This window comes from Parus major, chromosome 1A, assembly GCF_001522545.3.
Source record: "Parus major isolate Abel chromosome 1A, Parus_major1.1, whole genome shotgun sequence".
NCBI classification, from domain to species: Eukaryota; Metazoa; Chordata; class Aves; order Passeriformes; family Paridae; genus Parus; species Parus major.
In genome coordinates, this window is record NC_031773.1 from 44,585,497 (window position 1) to 44,600,577 (window position 15,081).

The 15,081-nt window shown below is 35.8% G+C and overlaps 1 protein-coding gene across 6 annotated transcripts in view; it reads right to left on the bottom strand.

The window, feature by feature from the left end:
• Positions 1 to 15,081, bottom strand: part of ANKS1B (ankyrin repeat and sterile alpha motif domain containing 1B) — a 409,682-nt gene that overhangs the window by 253,240 nt on the left and 141,361 nt on the right. For all 6 annotated transcript variants that reach the window (XM_015627528.3, XM_015627530.3, XM_015627525.3 and 3 more), the window contains one exon: positions 4,140 to 4,320. In XM_015627528.3, the coding sequence (XP_015483014.1) occupies positions 4,140 to 4,320 (181 nt within the window). The remainder of the gene's footprint in view (positions 1 to 4,139; positions 4,321 to 15,081) is intronic.

The following is a 15,081-nucleotide window of genomic DNA, read 5'->3' on the forward strand; positions in this document are numbered from 1 at the left end:
ACTGTGAGACAGAACAATTTGATCAGACACATACTGTAAAGAAAGATCTGGAAACACTTATAGAAGGAATCAAAGGTGTGACTCAAATACAATTTTTTCAAAAGTAGAAGAGAAAAAAAATTTAGTCTACACATTAAAGATTACATTTTTGAATTTTACATTCTGGGCTGTTTTAAGGAAATATGTAGCCTTCTTAAATGTGTTAAATAATAGCTCTCACAGACAGAGAACATGCTATATAGAAGCATATTAAGGTCCTTTCCAGTGGAGACAGACTTTCTAACTAAGAGATAAACTCAGTGAATACTTCTCACCACTGCAAGAAGATGAGAGGAAAAACTGTATCCTCTTCTACAATGAATGGCATACTGAATTTATTGAAAATGTACAGATTTTCATGGACTGAAAATAAAGATTGTAATGCAATTACCTTCAGACATCTGCTGATATTTTTGCTGCATACATGAAGCTGAGTACAGACCTATTTTGATCTGAAACAGAACCAGAACCTCTGCAGGACTGTCTTTTTAATTTCATGGCCCAATTATACTTGGGACAAGAAGACATAATGAAATTATATGGGTTAGAGAAAGATCCATTATTTGGAATGATCAAGCAAAAATGAAAAAGAAAATCATCCAGACTGACAGTTTCAGCTGCAAGTGTTGATTGTGCCAAGCTGATGTTACCAAAAGGCCACAATTTTGTTGTCATCAATCTTTAAGATTTATGGTTTCAAGAGAACCTGAGGGATATAGAAAACAAGGCAGAGAGATCTGTTAGACAGGCATTTCCCTGAAAGCCCAGGCTGCCCTCTCCTGGAGTGAATTATCTTGCACATCTGTGGTCTGAGTTCATGGTCAAAGTAACATGAGGAACATTTCACAATCAATCACTTGATTATCAGGTATTTAACTTTTCATGTGTGCTATCTTACGGGAGACCTACTAAACATACATTCAGATGATCAAGAAAATTACACACATCTTGCTGGGACAGAATTACATACAAAAGTGACTTCCCTGTGCAATGACTTTTAGTTCAGTAACTTACTACACTACTATGTGTAGTAGCTGACATTACTGGGATGCACTGGTGCACAACTTGAAGCGAAATGCAATGCTATGAAAGCATCACCATTCACTTAGAATTTGAGAATGCTTCTCTGATGTCAATGATCTAGCACCAGACAAAGCCCTGAGAATAGGCCATGCCACAGCTGCATTCGTGCAGTCTGCCCTACACTTACTGGAGTGAGAGAAGTGTTGCCATCACCTTGTTGCAGCTTCTTCCACCGGCTGAAGTTCAAAACAGAGGACAGAACCTTGATCTTTACATCAGGCACCCTGATATTAAGGTATCTGCTGGTATCTGCTGCCATCCATGCATGCAACATACCTGGTTTGTTTACAAGGCTATCTGACGCCAAAGCTGAAGCACATATTTACCATTGTATGTGGCCTATTCTCCAGATAATTAATTAGAAATGTTCTCATATACTGTCATTCAGATAACATGTCTCAGATATGAAATATATCGGTGGAAGAATTTAGTGGTTTTCTATTTGATAAAAAACCCCACTTTTTAAAAATCAGGACCCCTCTTTCAAATCAGGTGCTGTAGGGAATTAACAAACACCAAGAGTAAAACTGATCTCCAAACATAAAAAGGAACCATCAACAACAGGTTGTTTCTTCTTTGGTAGCAGACTACCGAGGTACATAAAAAGCACTGAAACTGAGTAGGGAAATAGAAATACTGATGCCTTACTTAGATGGAAATTTCTGATTAAGAAATCCTGTAAAATGCATTTTAATTGTTTCACTAAAATGCACACAAATCTTCAATTAATAATAAACGAACCATTATTTTAGAATACAGATTTTCCATGAATTTTAAGGTTATATTTAGGTCACATGATGAATTGTACTTACTGTCACTGTAGATCTTGAAAGGAAAAAAGGGACCTTTCAGTGAAACAACAGCTAGTTAAAGCAGAGAAAAGCTGTAGCAGAACACAAAACACTGTTTCTGCTGTTCCTTGCTCACCATTATTATTCAAGGTTCAGTTTTTAACATTCTAGATAAGAGACAAGCTGTAAAAAAGTTTTCAAGAGAGACAATTTTGATCTGTTCCTTCCATATTTTGTTATTCACTTTCCATATTTGTACTCCTTGTCTTTTGCAGAGTTACCATGCATCATCTATCAGTAAGGAGTCAAAACGAACTAAATGATCAAAATAAAATGTGGGGTTTTTCATTCAGGTTAATATTTTGTCTAATATAGGATCCTGTATATTACTTAAATAATTCTAGAATACCAGCTGAAAATGGAGGGTGGAATTTTAATTTTACTGTAAATATTTCATTTATTAATGGTAAATTACTTGATTTACTGATTGTAAAATGTACCATTGAAGAGTAGAAGATGCCCTGAAATTCAGTCATTTTGCCTGTTATTTTTTCTTAGCTTTCTGGGCAAAGATAAAGGAAATTCAGCTTTCACTCAATCCAGAAATCAAATCATCCACAAATTAGAAGCATAAAATTCTAATAAGCATGACCTTATAGTCCCAGTCTCAGACAAAATTAAACATAGTAATTAGAAGTTTCTGAGTGTAGTCCATTGTAGATTTAACCAAAGAAGATACGAGTCAAATGACTTCAGATACTATGAAGAACTTCAACAGAACTGCACAACAGCAAAAATCTGGAGAAGTTAATTATCTGAAGTCTGTGAATGTTCTTTCTGTTTTCTTATCTTTGCTTTTGAACATCAAGAAATACTTAGTATAATTCAACTACCCAAAATAAATCGTGATTACTGAGGAGAATTTACAGTAGAAAAAAACCAGTAACAACAGAAAACACTCCAAATGTTAAAGAATCAAATGACCCCAGACCTAGGAATAAAAGATACTGTTCAAATTAATTGTTTCCATGTAAGTTTGAAAATATTTCCTATATCCATGATATAAGCACATTATTTTAATTTCAAATAAAATTGCACATATTATCTTTGTTTATATTATAATCCAATAAACAAATATGAATAACCTCTGATCATTTTAAGTCTCTCTTCATCAAAGAAGATCGGATTTCTCACTCTTATTTCACAATAGTTCCCAAACCATATAGTTTTCTATTGATCTAGGTATGATTTATTTATTTTTTAATCATTTAAAAGCAATACTTTTCAGAATTTTTAAATTCTACCAACTAGGAATGAAGAGGATTCATCTCATTTCAAGACCAATGCTACAAAAACCAACTGATAAGTTTGTTCTGAATTTCAACATTCGTATTACTTTTATTTTATAGTAATCTACTCCTATTTATATTTTAAATACAATACCCTTTTAAACTTGATCTGCAGATCCCATAAACTAGCTATCAAAGACATTTGTTTGAATACATCAGCTTTCCCAAATATTATACCCTTTCTGTCACAGATTTAGCCTAAATAAAGCAACTTTTAAATGGAATTTGAAGGGGAAAAGGTAAATGCTTGGTTTACTGACAATTTCAGATTCTTGAAGTTTTTTTGTGAAAAGAGGAATACTTTAATCCTTTTTAAAGCATTTTCATTATGTAAATCTCCATTTAGGGATAAAACCTTCCCCATTACAATCACACTATCACTCTATCAAACTCTTATCATCAGAGCAAATACATTGAAGTTTTACTTTAATGAATCCCATTACTACTGCAGAAACAATCACAGGTTTCTTAGAAAACTTCCCTTCAACATCTTCACTGGTGGTTACATAATTATTTCGAATTAAATTTTTTTCAATTCAAAATCCTTATTGGAGTATATTGACCACACAGTGATGAAAGTAGATGTACAAATCATCATAATTTCAAAAACTACAATACCTGAATTCTAGGCAAGTCTGGAAATAACAGTTGTTTTATTCAAAAAATAACATTCAGGAGAAAAGTATGTCTCATAATACTGGTCATAAAGTATTAGAACTCTTTGTAGAGTACTAAGAAAAAACATCAGGAATAATTTTGTGTATTAATGATAAACGTATTTTACTACCAAAGACAACAGCAATTTCAACTTAGACCCAAAGACCTAAAGTTTTATAAAACTTTGTTGACAGAAAAAGTAAGCTTTTTTTTTCTATACCTGGAAGTTCTTTCTCTTCAAGACTGTATTCCAGACATCCAAAGGAATAATTAGCTGGACTGATTGCAGGAGTAGAAATAAAACTTGCACAGCCAATGGATGGGTTGATTTCAAAATAATTGTGACTGTGATTCATTCGGTGAAATTCCAGAGAAGATACTATGGATGTACGTTGTTTTGGCTACAAGAAAAATAGAAGTTTGGCATGAAAAACCCAGACTTTTTGTATAGTTTTCATTACTTGACATTTAATAAACCAATCTTTCTCTGTTCTTACTGTTTTTATTTGGCTCAAAGGTTATAGTAGTAAAAATCATTTCATATCACAAGCTGTGGTGTGTAGAGATAATTTCCTTCTAAAATCTGGATTAAACTTTATTAGAAAAAATGCATGTCTTCATTCTAATCAATTTAATTCAACATAAAATAGGCCTTTACAGCCTTGCATATAATAATTTCAATCATCTTTTGATAAGAAAGGGAACTCTTCACCAGCTGCATTGATGGGTACATCTTGCAAAACAATTAGAGCGCTGATGCCTGTATAATGAAGTTTACTAAATAATACCAAGTGCCCATCACTCAAAAGACACCCTCTGCTGTTTATTCCATTTATGAATATGCCTCAAATATTCAAAGACTGAAATGTCTGGAAGCTTAAGGGAAACATTTCAACTTGAAAAACATACATGAAAATCAAACTTTCTGTGTGAGTTTTCATGGAACAGTTAAAAAACTTGTTACTACTTTATTTCAAATATTTACTTTCAAAGAAAAGCACTGAGCAGACCCCAGTTAATAGTTGTGCTTTGGATTGCAGAGCAGTTTTAGAGCATGAGAAACTCATTTCTTTTGGGGGGATCTATACCATAAAATGTAGAAATTTATATGTGTTCATCAGGTCAGCAACAACTTTTTCACTACATGGACTTGTTCCCATTGCACTGCACTACCTACTAGCACAGGCATAATTTTAGTGCTCAGTGTCACAGCTTGTAAGCCACAGACCACTGCTGCTTTGCAATGCCATGCTAAGTAGTCTGTTGCAGCACTCATTTGGTTCTATACCCAAAATATCCTAACCCCACAATGCTCCTTCCTGCTTCAGGATCGATGACCAGAAACATTAAATGTCTCCAAAACAGAGGAGGCCTACAGCCACGTTTATAGCTATCCATATATTTATCTCACAGCAGAGAAAACACCTCAGGAAATTCTGCCTAGAAAAAACAAACCTGGACAAAAATAGAATAAAGAGAGTAAAAGATGCTTCATCTTTTCTTATTCTAGCATGGCAGGCTTTACATGTCAGAATATTTGTAAGGGTCAAGAATTTGCTCCTAAAAGACCTAATTATTACCTTTGGGAGCAATAATATCTTCCTTGGACCATGAAGGTATTCACCATCCCTTACTTAGAACTACTTGTTAAAATACAATCTATCCCAGTGGAAAAATTTTCAAATTTGTTTTTGGTCAATTTAATTTTTAGGTTACAAGTCCTGCAATGTTTGTGTCATAAATACCAAACCAGGCTGTTTTCACTAAAAATTCACCCTTTCTATTGGAATGTCAGATAGAAAAATTCAATAGAATTAGGTGTGTGTAAGGTTGATTATTTCTTAAAGTTGTGTTAGGCACCATGTAAATTAACTGTGTCATACTAAAACTGAGAAAAATGGGAAATTTTGGCAATCAATTGGTCTATTGAGCAGACTTACTTTCTTCAATAATTCAAACCAGTTTCTGCTTTGAAAGCCTGACTCCTAGGTCTAGTAATTTCATGTGAGGGTTCAGTGAACAGGGACAGACTCCAACATCAAACAGTGTAGTTGGAAGTCATTGTTTGGGATCTGAGCCAAAAAAACTCTCAGATCAGACCAAAAATATTCATCTGTATTAATTAAATCTAATGGCCCACTTTTGCTAGACAACATATTCATGAATGGCCTAATTATTTCTAAAACTGAAAAAGATCTCTGGCCATTTGGAAGTATTTTTCTGGCCCTTTCCCAAGCAATGGTGTCTTTGCAGATTTGCAGGACTTGAACTCCTCTATTGAAAAGGGGACACTTCTCTTAACATGAGGTGTGGTATCTCTGGTTATTTTTAAGCTGAGACAGTTCCTGCCTAAACAGGCAGCTGGAATGGTCCAGCTTTGTCTCCCAAAGAAGCTCCAAAGACAACTGCCCTGGCTTTTGTCTATTCAGGCCTCCAGCCACTGTTTTGTCTGTGTGCCCCTTAGGAGCAACTAGCAGCATCTGATACACCATTTGGCCTTTCACTATCTTATTTTGGACTTGGGAATTATTATTACTGATTCAGAGAAACATATTTCAGTTTAAAATGTCTTTCCAATCTAAAGATTTCTGCAGAGAAGCTCTCTCAGTCTCTAGTACTCCACAGTATTACTCTGATGCTATACTTTTTGGAGTTAGCAAGGTCCATCAATCAACATGTGCCAATAATTTCTCTACATAATTAGTCAGGAATCCAGCATCTAAGCCTTTGGAGCTAACTAAGAAAACTAGAGGAACTAGAGGAATTTTTTGCACTTTTGCTGTGTCCTGTAAAATGTTGAAGTACACTAGCTGTTCATTAATATATGCTATGAGAGACTCAGTAGATCAGTTTGTGCTGAGGGTATCTTTGCCTATATGTCTCTAAAGCACTATTTACACACAAAAAAAATAAAAATTTAAAAAAAAATAAATTAAAAAAGCCAGTAGAAATGAATCAAACTTTTTTCTACAGTTAGGATTAAATTCCATTCCCAATTTCATCAACTAAATTTCCAGCATAGCTATTTACTTCTACCTTAGCTATTTAAAATCCCAGAGCAGTCAGTTGAGATCTAGTCAATAAAATCAAGATCTAGTGAATACCATCAAGAGTTCAGAGAACAATTCACCTCACCCCAGTCCCCTTGGTATTGATTCCCTTGCCTTAGTGCAGGTATCTACCATCACTGCAGATTCCTCAAGGCATCCCACCTGGCCTCCAGCTGCCATTCAGAAGAGTGCTGGTCTCCCCTGTAAATGCCCTGTACAATACTCAACAGTCTCCACACGCATTTCAGACACCTCTATAGCACCTTAAATGACATTAGACTCCGACTTTTGGGTAACTGAATTGAATCCTACATCTGTCCTAAGCATGATGAGAGATTACATCTCTAAATCAGACATACAGAAATGAAAGTAGAGGTGTTTCACTCCCAGATTTAATCTCACATCCAGCTCACCTCTAGACACCCTCTAGAAATCTTTTCGTCAAATTTGATGTCAAATTCCACCTTACAGGCAGTAACCTTGGTTTGCTGATTGCATCCGCCAAAGCCACTGTTTGACCACTTACCAAGAACTCTTGAGGTATTTTCTGAAAAATTCTAATATTATTTACTATATTGAACACCATAACTCAGTCAAGGTTCAAGATTTCATAGCTGTGAAACACAAACACAAAACTCTGTCCTAAAGAGATAATGCTTTTTTTATTCTTTGAAGCCAGCTTTGTCATTACATGCCTTCCCTGTACTATTGCAAAGGTCTGGACATGCTTAGACAACCCTTGTGAAATTCTGGCATACTTATGGCTTCACTTCACCCCAATAAGCATGCTACATAGCATGCAGATTTGTCCTTAAGTAGATTTTTATTCATTACATTCAAGTGTATATGTATATGTGTAAATCTCTTTAATGACTGATATTTACTTTTAAGGCATTGCTTCACAAATATTATTTCAATTGTTGTAAGACCAACCTAGAAAACCCTACACTATCCTAAAATAGCATATCAAATCAGGCTAACAAATCTTTCCAATTCATAAGCAAAAAAAAATCACTATAAATCTTTAAGTATATTGCAATAATAAGACTTAAATAACTTTTAAATCAGGACTAATAAAAACATTTTCATGTTCAGTCTGTAGTGAACATATATCAATGAAAGATACCCCTTTGAAACTGCAAAACCAGAAAAAGCATCAAAATACACATATTGAATTGCTTTTCTATTAAAAAGACAAGTAAGGACTTAATGTGTCCATTAATGGGATTTGCATGGAAATTCTGTAATGATACCATGACTGGCATGTAACAATATAAGGAGGCAAGGGATCATTGAAATATTTCCTACAACATTTCATGGAGGCAGTAGAGCAAAACTTCTTTCTCAATTTAACACCAAAATATTTCTTCAGCTTTGAAGTACACTCTGCAATACAAGCTTCTGACTTCGCCTTCTCACCTTTGGGATTTGTGTACATAGCACTATCACAGTCTTAAAAAAATTAATTCTCACAACACTGTACCACAGCAGAGCTAGTTGCCCCATTTCACAGATGCTGAACAAGTGTATAGAGCTTTCTCAAGGGACAGATGTGTGGTTTGTTAAAATGCTGAGAACCAATGAGCCTCAGGAAATTCTGCATTTGGCAAAACCTGCCAAATTCCAGCTGCATTATATAATGGAGAAACTAGTTTCAGTTGCAATATATCATGCAGGACATTTATGATAGAAGAGAGAACTGCACCTACATTCTCAAATTCTAGTTTGCACATAAAATACAGACTTAGCAAAGAAAGCAGGAGGCTGCAGCCCCCTTCCCCCAGGCTCATCTCACATATATAACACCGTGTGAGTGTACTTAAGTGGCCCCTTAAATCCCTCATTTTGATACCTGGTCAGATGATTCAATTCTTTCAATTCTCTGATCAGCTCACTCCTACTTCAGAAATATTCCTTTCTCCAGCTTCCTTCCTTCTAAAATCTCATTCTATTTCTATACATTCATTTTCCCTTTCATAGAATCATATCATGGTTTGAGTTGAAAGGAACCTTTAAAAGCCATTAGATCCAAAGCCCCTGGAATAAGCTGAGACATTTTCAACTAGACCAGGTTGCTCAGAGCCCCATCCAATCTGACCTTGAGCACTTTCCAGGGATTATTGGGCATCCACAACTTCTCTGGGCACCTCTCTTCTTTTGTTTTCTCCTATCTATTGTTACATTCCTTCCTAAACTACTTCTGTTATTCTAAATAAACCTTCACAGTATCCAGTTGATTTCAGTTCTATTTGGTACTGCAAAATTTTATTTTCTGCTTTATTTGTGGTTTTGTCAAGGTCTCTCAAACTCCCTAATGGTCCCATCTCACACTGATTTTACAGTCCCATTGTCTTTCCCTCCCATTGTCTTTCTATGCATCCAATTTTAATCTCTGTCCTTCCTTTCACATACAAATTTCACATCACTTTTATGGTTTCTGTCTTTTGCCTCTACATTCCAGCATGCCATCTCTGTTTCTATCTTTGTCTCTTTTGCTCATTTACACTTACATAAAAGCTCAAAACATTCAACATTTTCTCAGTAAAATACAGCCTGTGATGGGCTCCTTTGTTTTCTCCTGTCTCCAGTTTGATTTGCAGAAATCATCAGTTCTGATACATTCTCATCAGTCAATGCTCCTGTCAAGAAATATTTGATTTATAGGATCTGAGCTAAGGTGATCGAGTAGCCTTGAAATTGCAAAAACTGGAGATTACGATGCATCTGGGTTTGATTCATCTATGTCACCTAGAAGTGCAAGACTACACTGAATTATTACTAGACTACTGAATCAATTATTCTGTCAAGCCTCAAAATACCACATTGAACAAGCTGAAGACACATTTTCTTTTTATGCGGTAATATAATTTTCTCTTTTTTCATTTCACAAAACTTTATCTTGTATTATGACAACAATTAAAAATAAAATATACACAGTTTCAGTACCCATTTTGACATTCTTGATTTTACTTGTCAACATTTTAATTAAGTGCAGAAAGCAGAAAATACACAGAGGCTGGCATCTAATATATCCCAAGCAGCCACAACAGGGAGTTTGCAGGATCATGAGACTTAAAAAAAAAAACCCAACAAATTTTAAAAAAAAATGCTTTCATTGTTTTTTTAACTGTAGATCTTTTACGATACTAAAAGTGTAATGCATTCTAAAACTAAATTAATTTTTAATGACATCATACTGTCAGAGTCCAAGCAATTTCTGTTTGATTGATTATTAATTTAGAGAAAGACACTGCTCCCATCCTGCATGAGCAGCAATGCATACTACTTCATAGTAATCTCATGGTCCCTCAGAATACTTGGATCATTCCCCTGTCAGTGACATGCTCAGGAATGACACAGACTCAGCTCTTTTGCGTATCCTGTGGTCAGGAAGCTGTGCTGTGTGACTCTGGTACCATAAAAACACAGAGCTTTCTGCTCTCCTCTCTGCACCTTATCCTTGCTCTGCTTCCAGCAGAGCCCTCCACTGGAGTATGTAATTAAAGGTCACAAGGTTGCTGCTCCTTCTACCCGTGGCCTTATCTCAGATGACAAATCACACAGGAAATAAATAAGGGAAAGAGCTGATCTCCCCCCCAGTTTCTATTTTCCTTGCCTTCTACTTTTATTTTAGTTGCAACCATATTGCAGCTGTGGGTTCTGAGGAGCAGCAATTCTGAATGCCAAAAACTGCAACACCTTTGGGCCAGTTTTCTTCCTTGATAGATGTGACCAGATTTTGAAGATACACAATTATACCTATCCTGGGAAAACATTGCTTGAAATGAGATCTAAATAGCTAGAGATAAATTTGATAAATAAGAGGAATGTCTCATTCCTCAGCTATAAAAATTTCCTATCTTTCAAAGATTAAAATAGTGTTATTTTCACTGAAACAGTTGGAAAATGGATATAAGATCATTTTCTTCCAAGAAGCTCAGCTACCAGCTGCCAGTAACGTCCCCTTTTTCACCTGCAGATTATGAAAAGTGCTGTATCATTATATTCTTATATCATAAATTTTGAAGGGCCAAAGTGATGGCTCTTTTTTTAAACTGCATGCTACAGACAAAATGCATGTGTGAAAATGTGCAATATCAGATGACAATAAAGGGTTACTGAGTAACTAAGGTGCTCACCCCCCCACCCCCATACTACAGAAACAAATGAAAATGCTAAGAATATAATGGGTAAGAAACCCATCAAGGCAAAAGAGATAAGGCTTTAATCTTCCAGATTCTGAGTGTGTTACTGTTTTCCAGCATTATGTGTTCTAGGCAGGGCAACTTGCTTGGATTTGATCACACCCCTACAATTAAACATCATTAGGTGTCAGAGAAGGGTCTTCAAGGCAGAATTATCTACCAGGAACGGTGCTTGGTCTATTCAAATCACAAATCAGGCCTGACAGTGGATAGGTTTGGAGAAAGAAAATTGTACACTACTAAAATTATACCTGGGACTGTGTCCATAATTCAACAGTGGAGATGACAACTCTGCAGAGCTAAAGCTCATTTTGCTAGCATATATGTGCCTTTCAGTATCTGAACTGCCTTTAAAAACAGTATTTCACATGTCTGTTAGAAGTTCATATAGGAAAAACATTCTATATTTCTGCATGATTTGTGTTTATATTGAATTAGGAATCAAAACCTGGAGAATTTCTCCAGGTAAGTAACGAACTTCAACCAAGAAAGACATATGAATTTATTATTGCATGTGATATTCTAAAACCTTAGCTATTCACAACAGAGTGTTATTCTGCTTTAATTTATACTTGTGTTTTAGTATCCTGTTGAACTGTAATTAAATGCACTAACACACACTGCTGTTTTCATTAGTACCATGTATTGGGTAGATGTGTTTATGTTTTCCTATTAGATCTAATTAAAATACATAAATAGAAATATGTTTTATAGTTACTTGTCAAAGAAGATTTCTTACAATGCATCTCTTTAATAATATTTTGTTTAATGTTGTTATTAAGTAGTCACAGGGTTTCCATTATGCACTAAGGAATTTTTTTTTCAAATATTCTCCTGTGGAGTTAGACATCTTCTTCCCATAAATGCTGTGGTAAAACAGGTGGATGTGTGGTGTATGTGCTGGGGGGAGATGTGTGGAGGAATCAGTCCTGTGAGACAATTCCAACCATAACCTTTTTTTGTGTTTGGTACTCAGTAGTCCAGAATAAAATCATTTCATAATGTCTGTCCTATTTTCAGTCATGCATAGATGAATTGCTAACCACATCTTAATGGCATTAACAGCATACCTCTTACTCTGTTTTGCTCCCTCTTTTTCAAGGGCTATTTAGGAGCTTTATTTTTTATTCAACATCATTAGAATGAGAAGACATCAAACTGTGTGCAGTAGATTTGTATAGACATTCCCTGTCACAGAGAGAATAATCTGAAATATATTTACATACCTAGAATCAAGGTCACTGACTGCTGACAACCACATTAATATGCTTGCAGCCCTAACAGATACAAGTAGCCTTGGAAGCACTGTGACATCCAGGAAGAATCTCCAGAACAGGCACACAAAAGATGAGCACTAAATCTACCCATGTGTGGACTGTAGAACACAATTTTATTTTAGAGGGTTTGGGGAATGCTCAGCACCTTCCAGAACATCATAAAAGCATGTACACAGAAGTGGCTTTTACCTTGGATATGATGGCTTTGACTCCCCACAAAATCATAACTCAGTAATGTGGGGTTTTTTAAGTCTTATTTGCCTCTTGAGCTAAGCACGAAGTCAGCACCAAAATCCAGTATGAGAAGAAGTGCACCTGAACAGGAAGCACCGTGTGCCTGCACAGTCTTCACTGTGATTTTCCTGGTTATTCCCTGCCTGGCTGGGCATGTTCTAAGAGGAGCTAAGCACAGAAAACAGCTCATAGGAGAAAGAAGGTCATTGCACTGCCGCTGTCCTGTGATCTCATTCAGAAAGTGGAGAGAATTTATTGCATAACAGTGTTCTCCAGCCCTCCTTTTTGTGGTGAAATAAAACAGATTTTGTGTGTGTGTGTGTGTGTATGTGTGTGTGTGTGTGTGCATGTTGCAAAACAAGTTCAGCAGATGCAACACAGTGTTCTCATGGTGTTGTGCACTGGTGCAACAACCTCCAGCAGGGATTTCACTAAGCTGGCAGAGACAAGGACGTGCCAAGCCAACTGTGACAAGGCACACATTTCATTTGCGAACAGCTAAGGAAACCACAGCATGGTGCTAGCATAGGGGAGGAAGCAGGCAGAAATAGTTTCATTGTTTCAACATAGGGAAACAGTGACACTAATCCACTTGAAAATCCTGCTTTTGGAACTATTAGGTCTGAAAATTTATTTTCTGGAACTGTGATTTTCCAGAGTTTCCTCTAAGATGATTTTTGTTTGATTGCTTGTTTGTGTTCAGATAAACTCCTGCACCTACCTGCAAAAAGAATGATAAATAATTTCATTGAATATAAATTATTATCACTTTTAAGTCAGCTAGGGAGGCTCTGGAGCATACATCTCCTACAGATGGTCTGTCCATTCATGTCCAGGCTGACACAGGGAGTGGAATGTCATGGTCCCTGTCTTTCCCTATGCCTAGATGAATGTACATATACATATGTGTATATGTATACATACCCACGGGTCTGACAGGCACACTGCATGCAAAAGCATTCGTACACCTGATAGTTTAAACAAGTGGGATAGGTCTATCAGAGGCTACACATGTCCTGCAGGATTCTGTTAGAACTTTCAGAAAAAGGAGACACATACTTCTGGCTGCTAATGTTTAAGCTGTTATCTGCTATTATATTCATAGATGTCTTAGCCAGGTGAATGAGGAGCCATAGATTGAATTGCAAGTTTGTTTACAGAGGTTAAAATAAGAATACTGGGGAAAAAAATTATTATTCCTGTAAAGACAGCACATCCATACTGATAAGAAAAAAGAGAAAGATATTATGAGGAACAGACGATTTCAGATCTTAGCATTAAAACCAGAAAGAACAAGATTATGAAATTTCATCATGTCAGAAACACTGAAATTCTTTGTTCCTTTGTCCTCCTACCAGAAACACTCTTAATAGCATTGAAACAACACTTTGAGGAAATTGGGTTATTCACATAAAATAGGGAAAATACTAATTCATGATAGATAAAGTCACTTTTAAATAATCCACATTTTGACATCTAAAGCTGTACCTAAAGTAAGCCATATGAAATGTATCTTAAAAAGACAAGAATTCAACATGCCAATGCTGGACTGCATTTAATAAATAAATTTAAAGGTGAGAAGTCAGAATTCAGTTCTATGAGAATTGGCCCAAGACCCACAAGTAAATAACACCAGCTAAAGAAACAGTCCCAGAGGAAAAAATGTGCTCTTTCTCCCTCTGTGGATATAGTTTATTTTTCAAATGGAGCTGAACAAATAAATAAGGAGAAGCTTATTAAATTGAGTAGCTAATACAAAAAATGCATGAGGCATCACAAGCAGTTTAGTTTTGTTCAGGCTTCATCCAGACTGAGAGCTACAGGAACTGTGATGGAACAAGCTCAATTTTACTACCACTTTCTAAAACTACAGTCTGATAAGGTAAGTTACATTTTACTCTATGTACTAATGTAACTAAGTTAAAACTTGAAGGAGACTTATATACTTGTTCTCCTATCCCACCTTATTATGGATCACAGGTGCTGTGAGTATACAGAGTATCGTATGTCCTTAATCTGAAAATGTATTGCTTTCTCAAACTGTCCATTAACTAGCACTTCAAGAGTTTAAAACGAAGTAAGTCTCATCTGGACAATCAGTAAACAAAAACAAAAAAAAAGGTCAAGCAATTCCAGACCTGAGATAAATTCTGTTTACTTCTCTTCTGCATATATGCAACTTTTCCAAAAACCCTTTTTTTTCAGAGGCTGACCATGGGAAAATTTGAAAAGAAGAAATTTATTTGCAAAATGCTAGATCAGAGGGATGAGCCATAGCTAAGCTGTACAGATAAAAGTGCACACAGATGCTCGAGGTACTGTTAAGTCTGCCAGCCTCAGGACTGAGGGTAGTAGAGGTGGGTGGCATTGTAGCACTGAACTTAATACTCAGACAC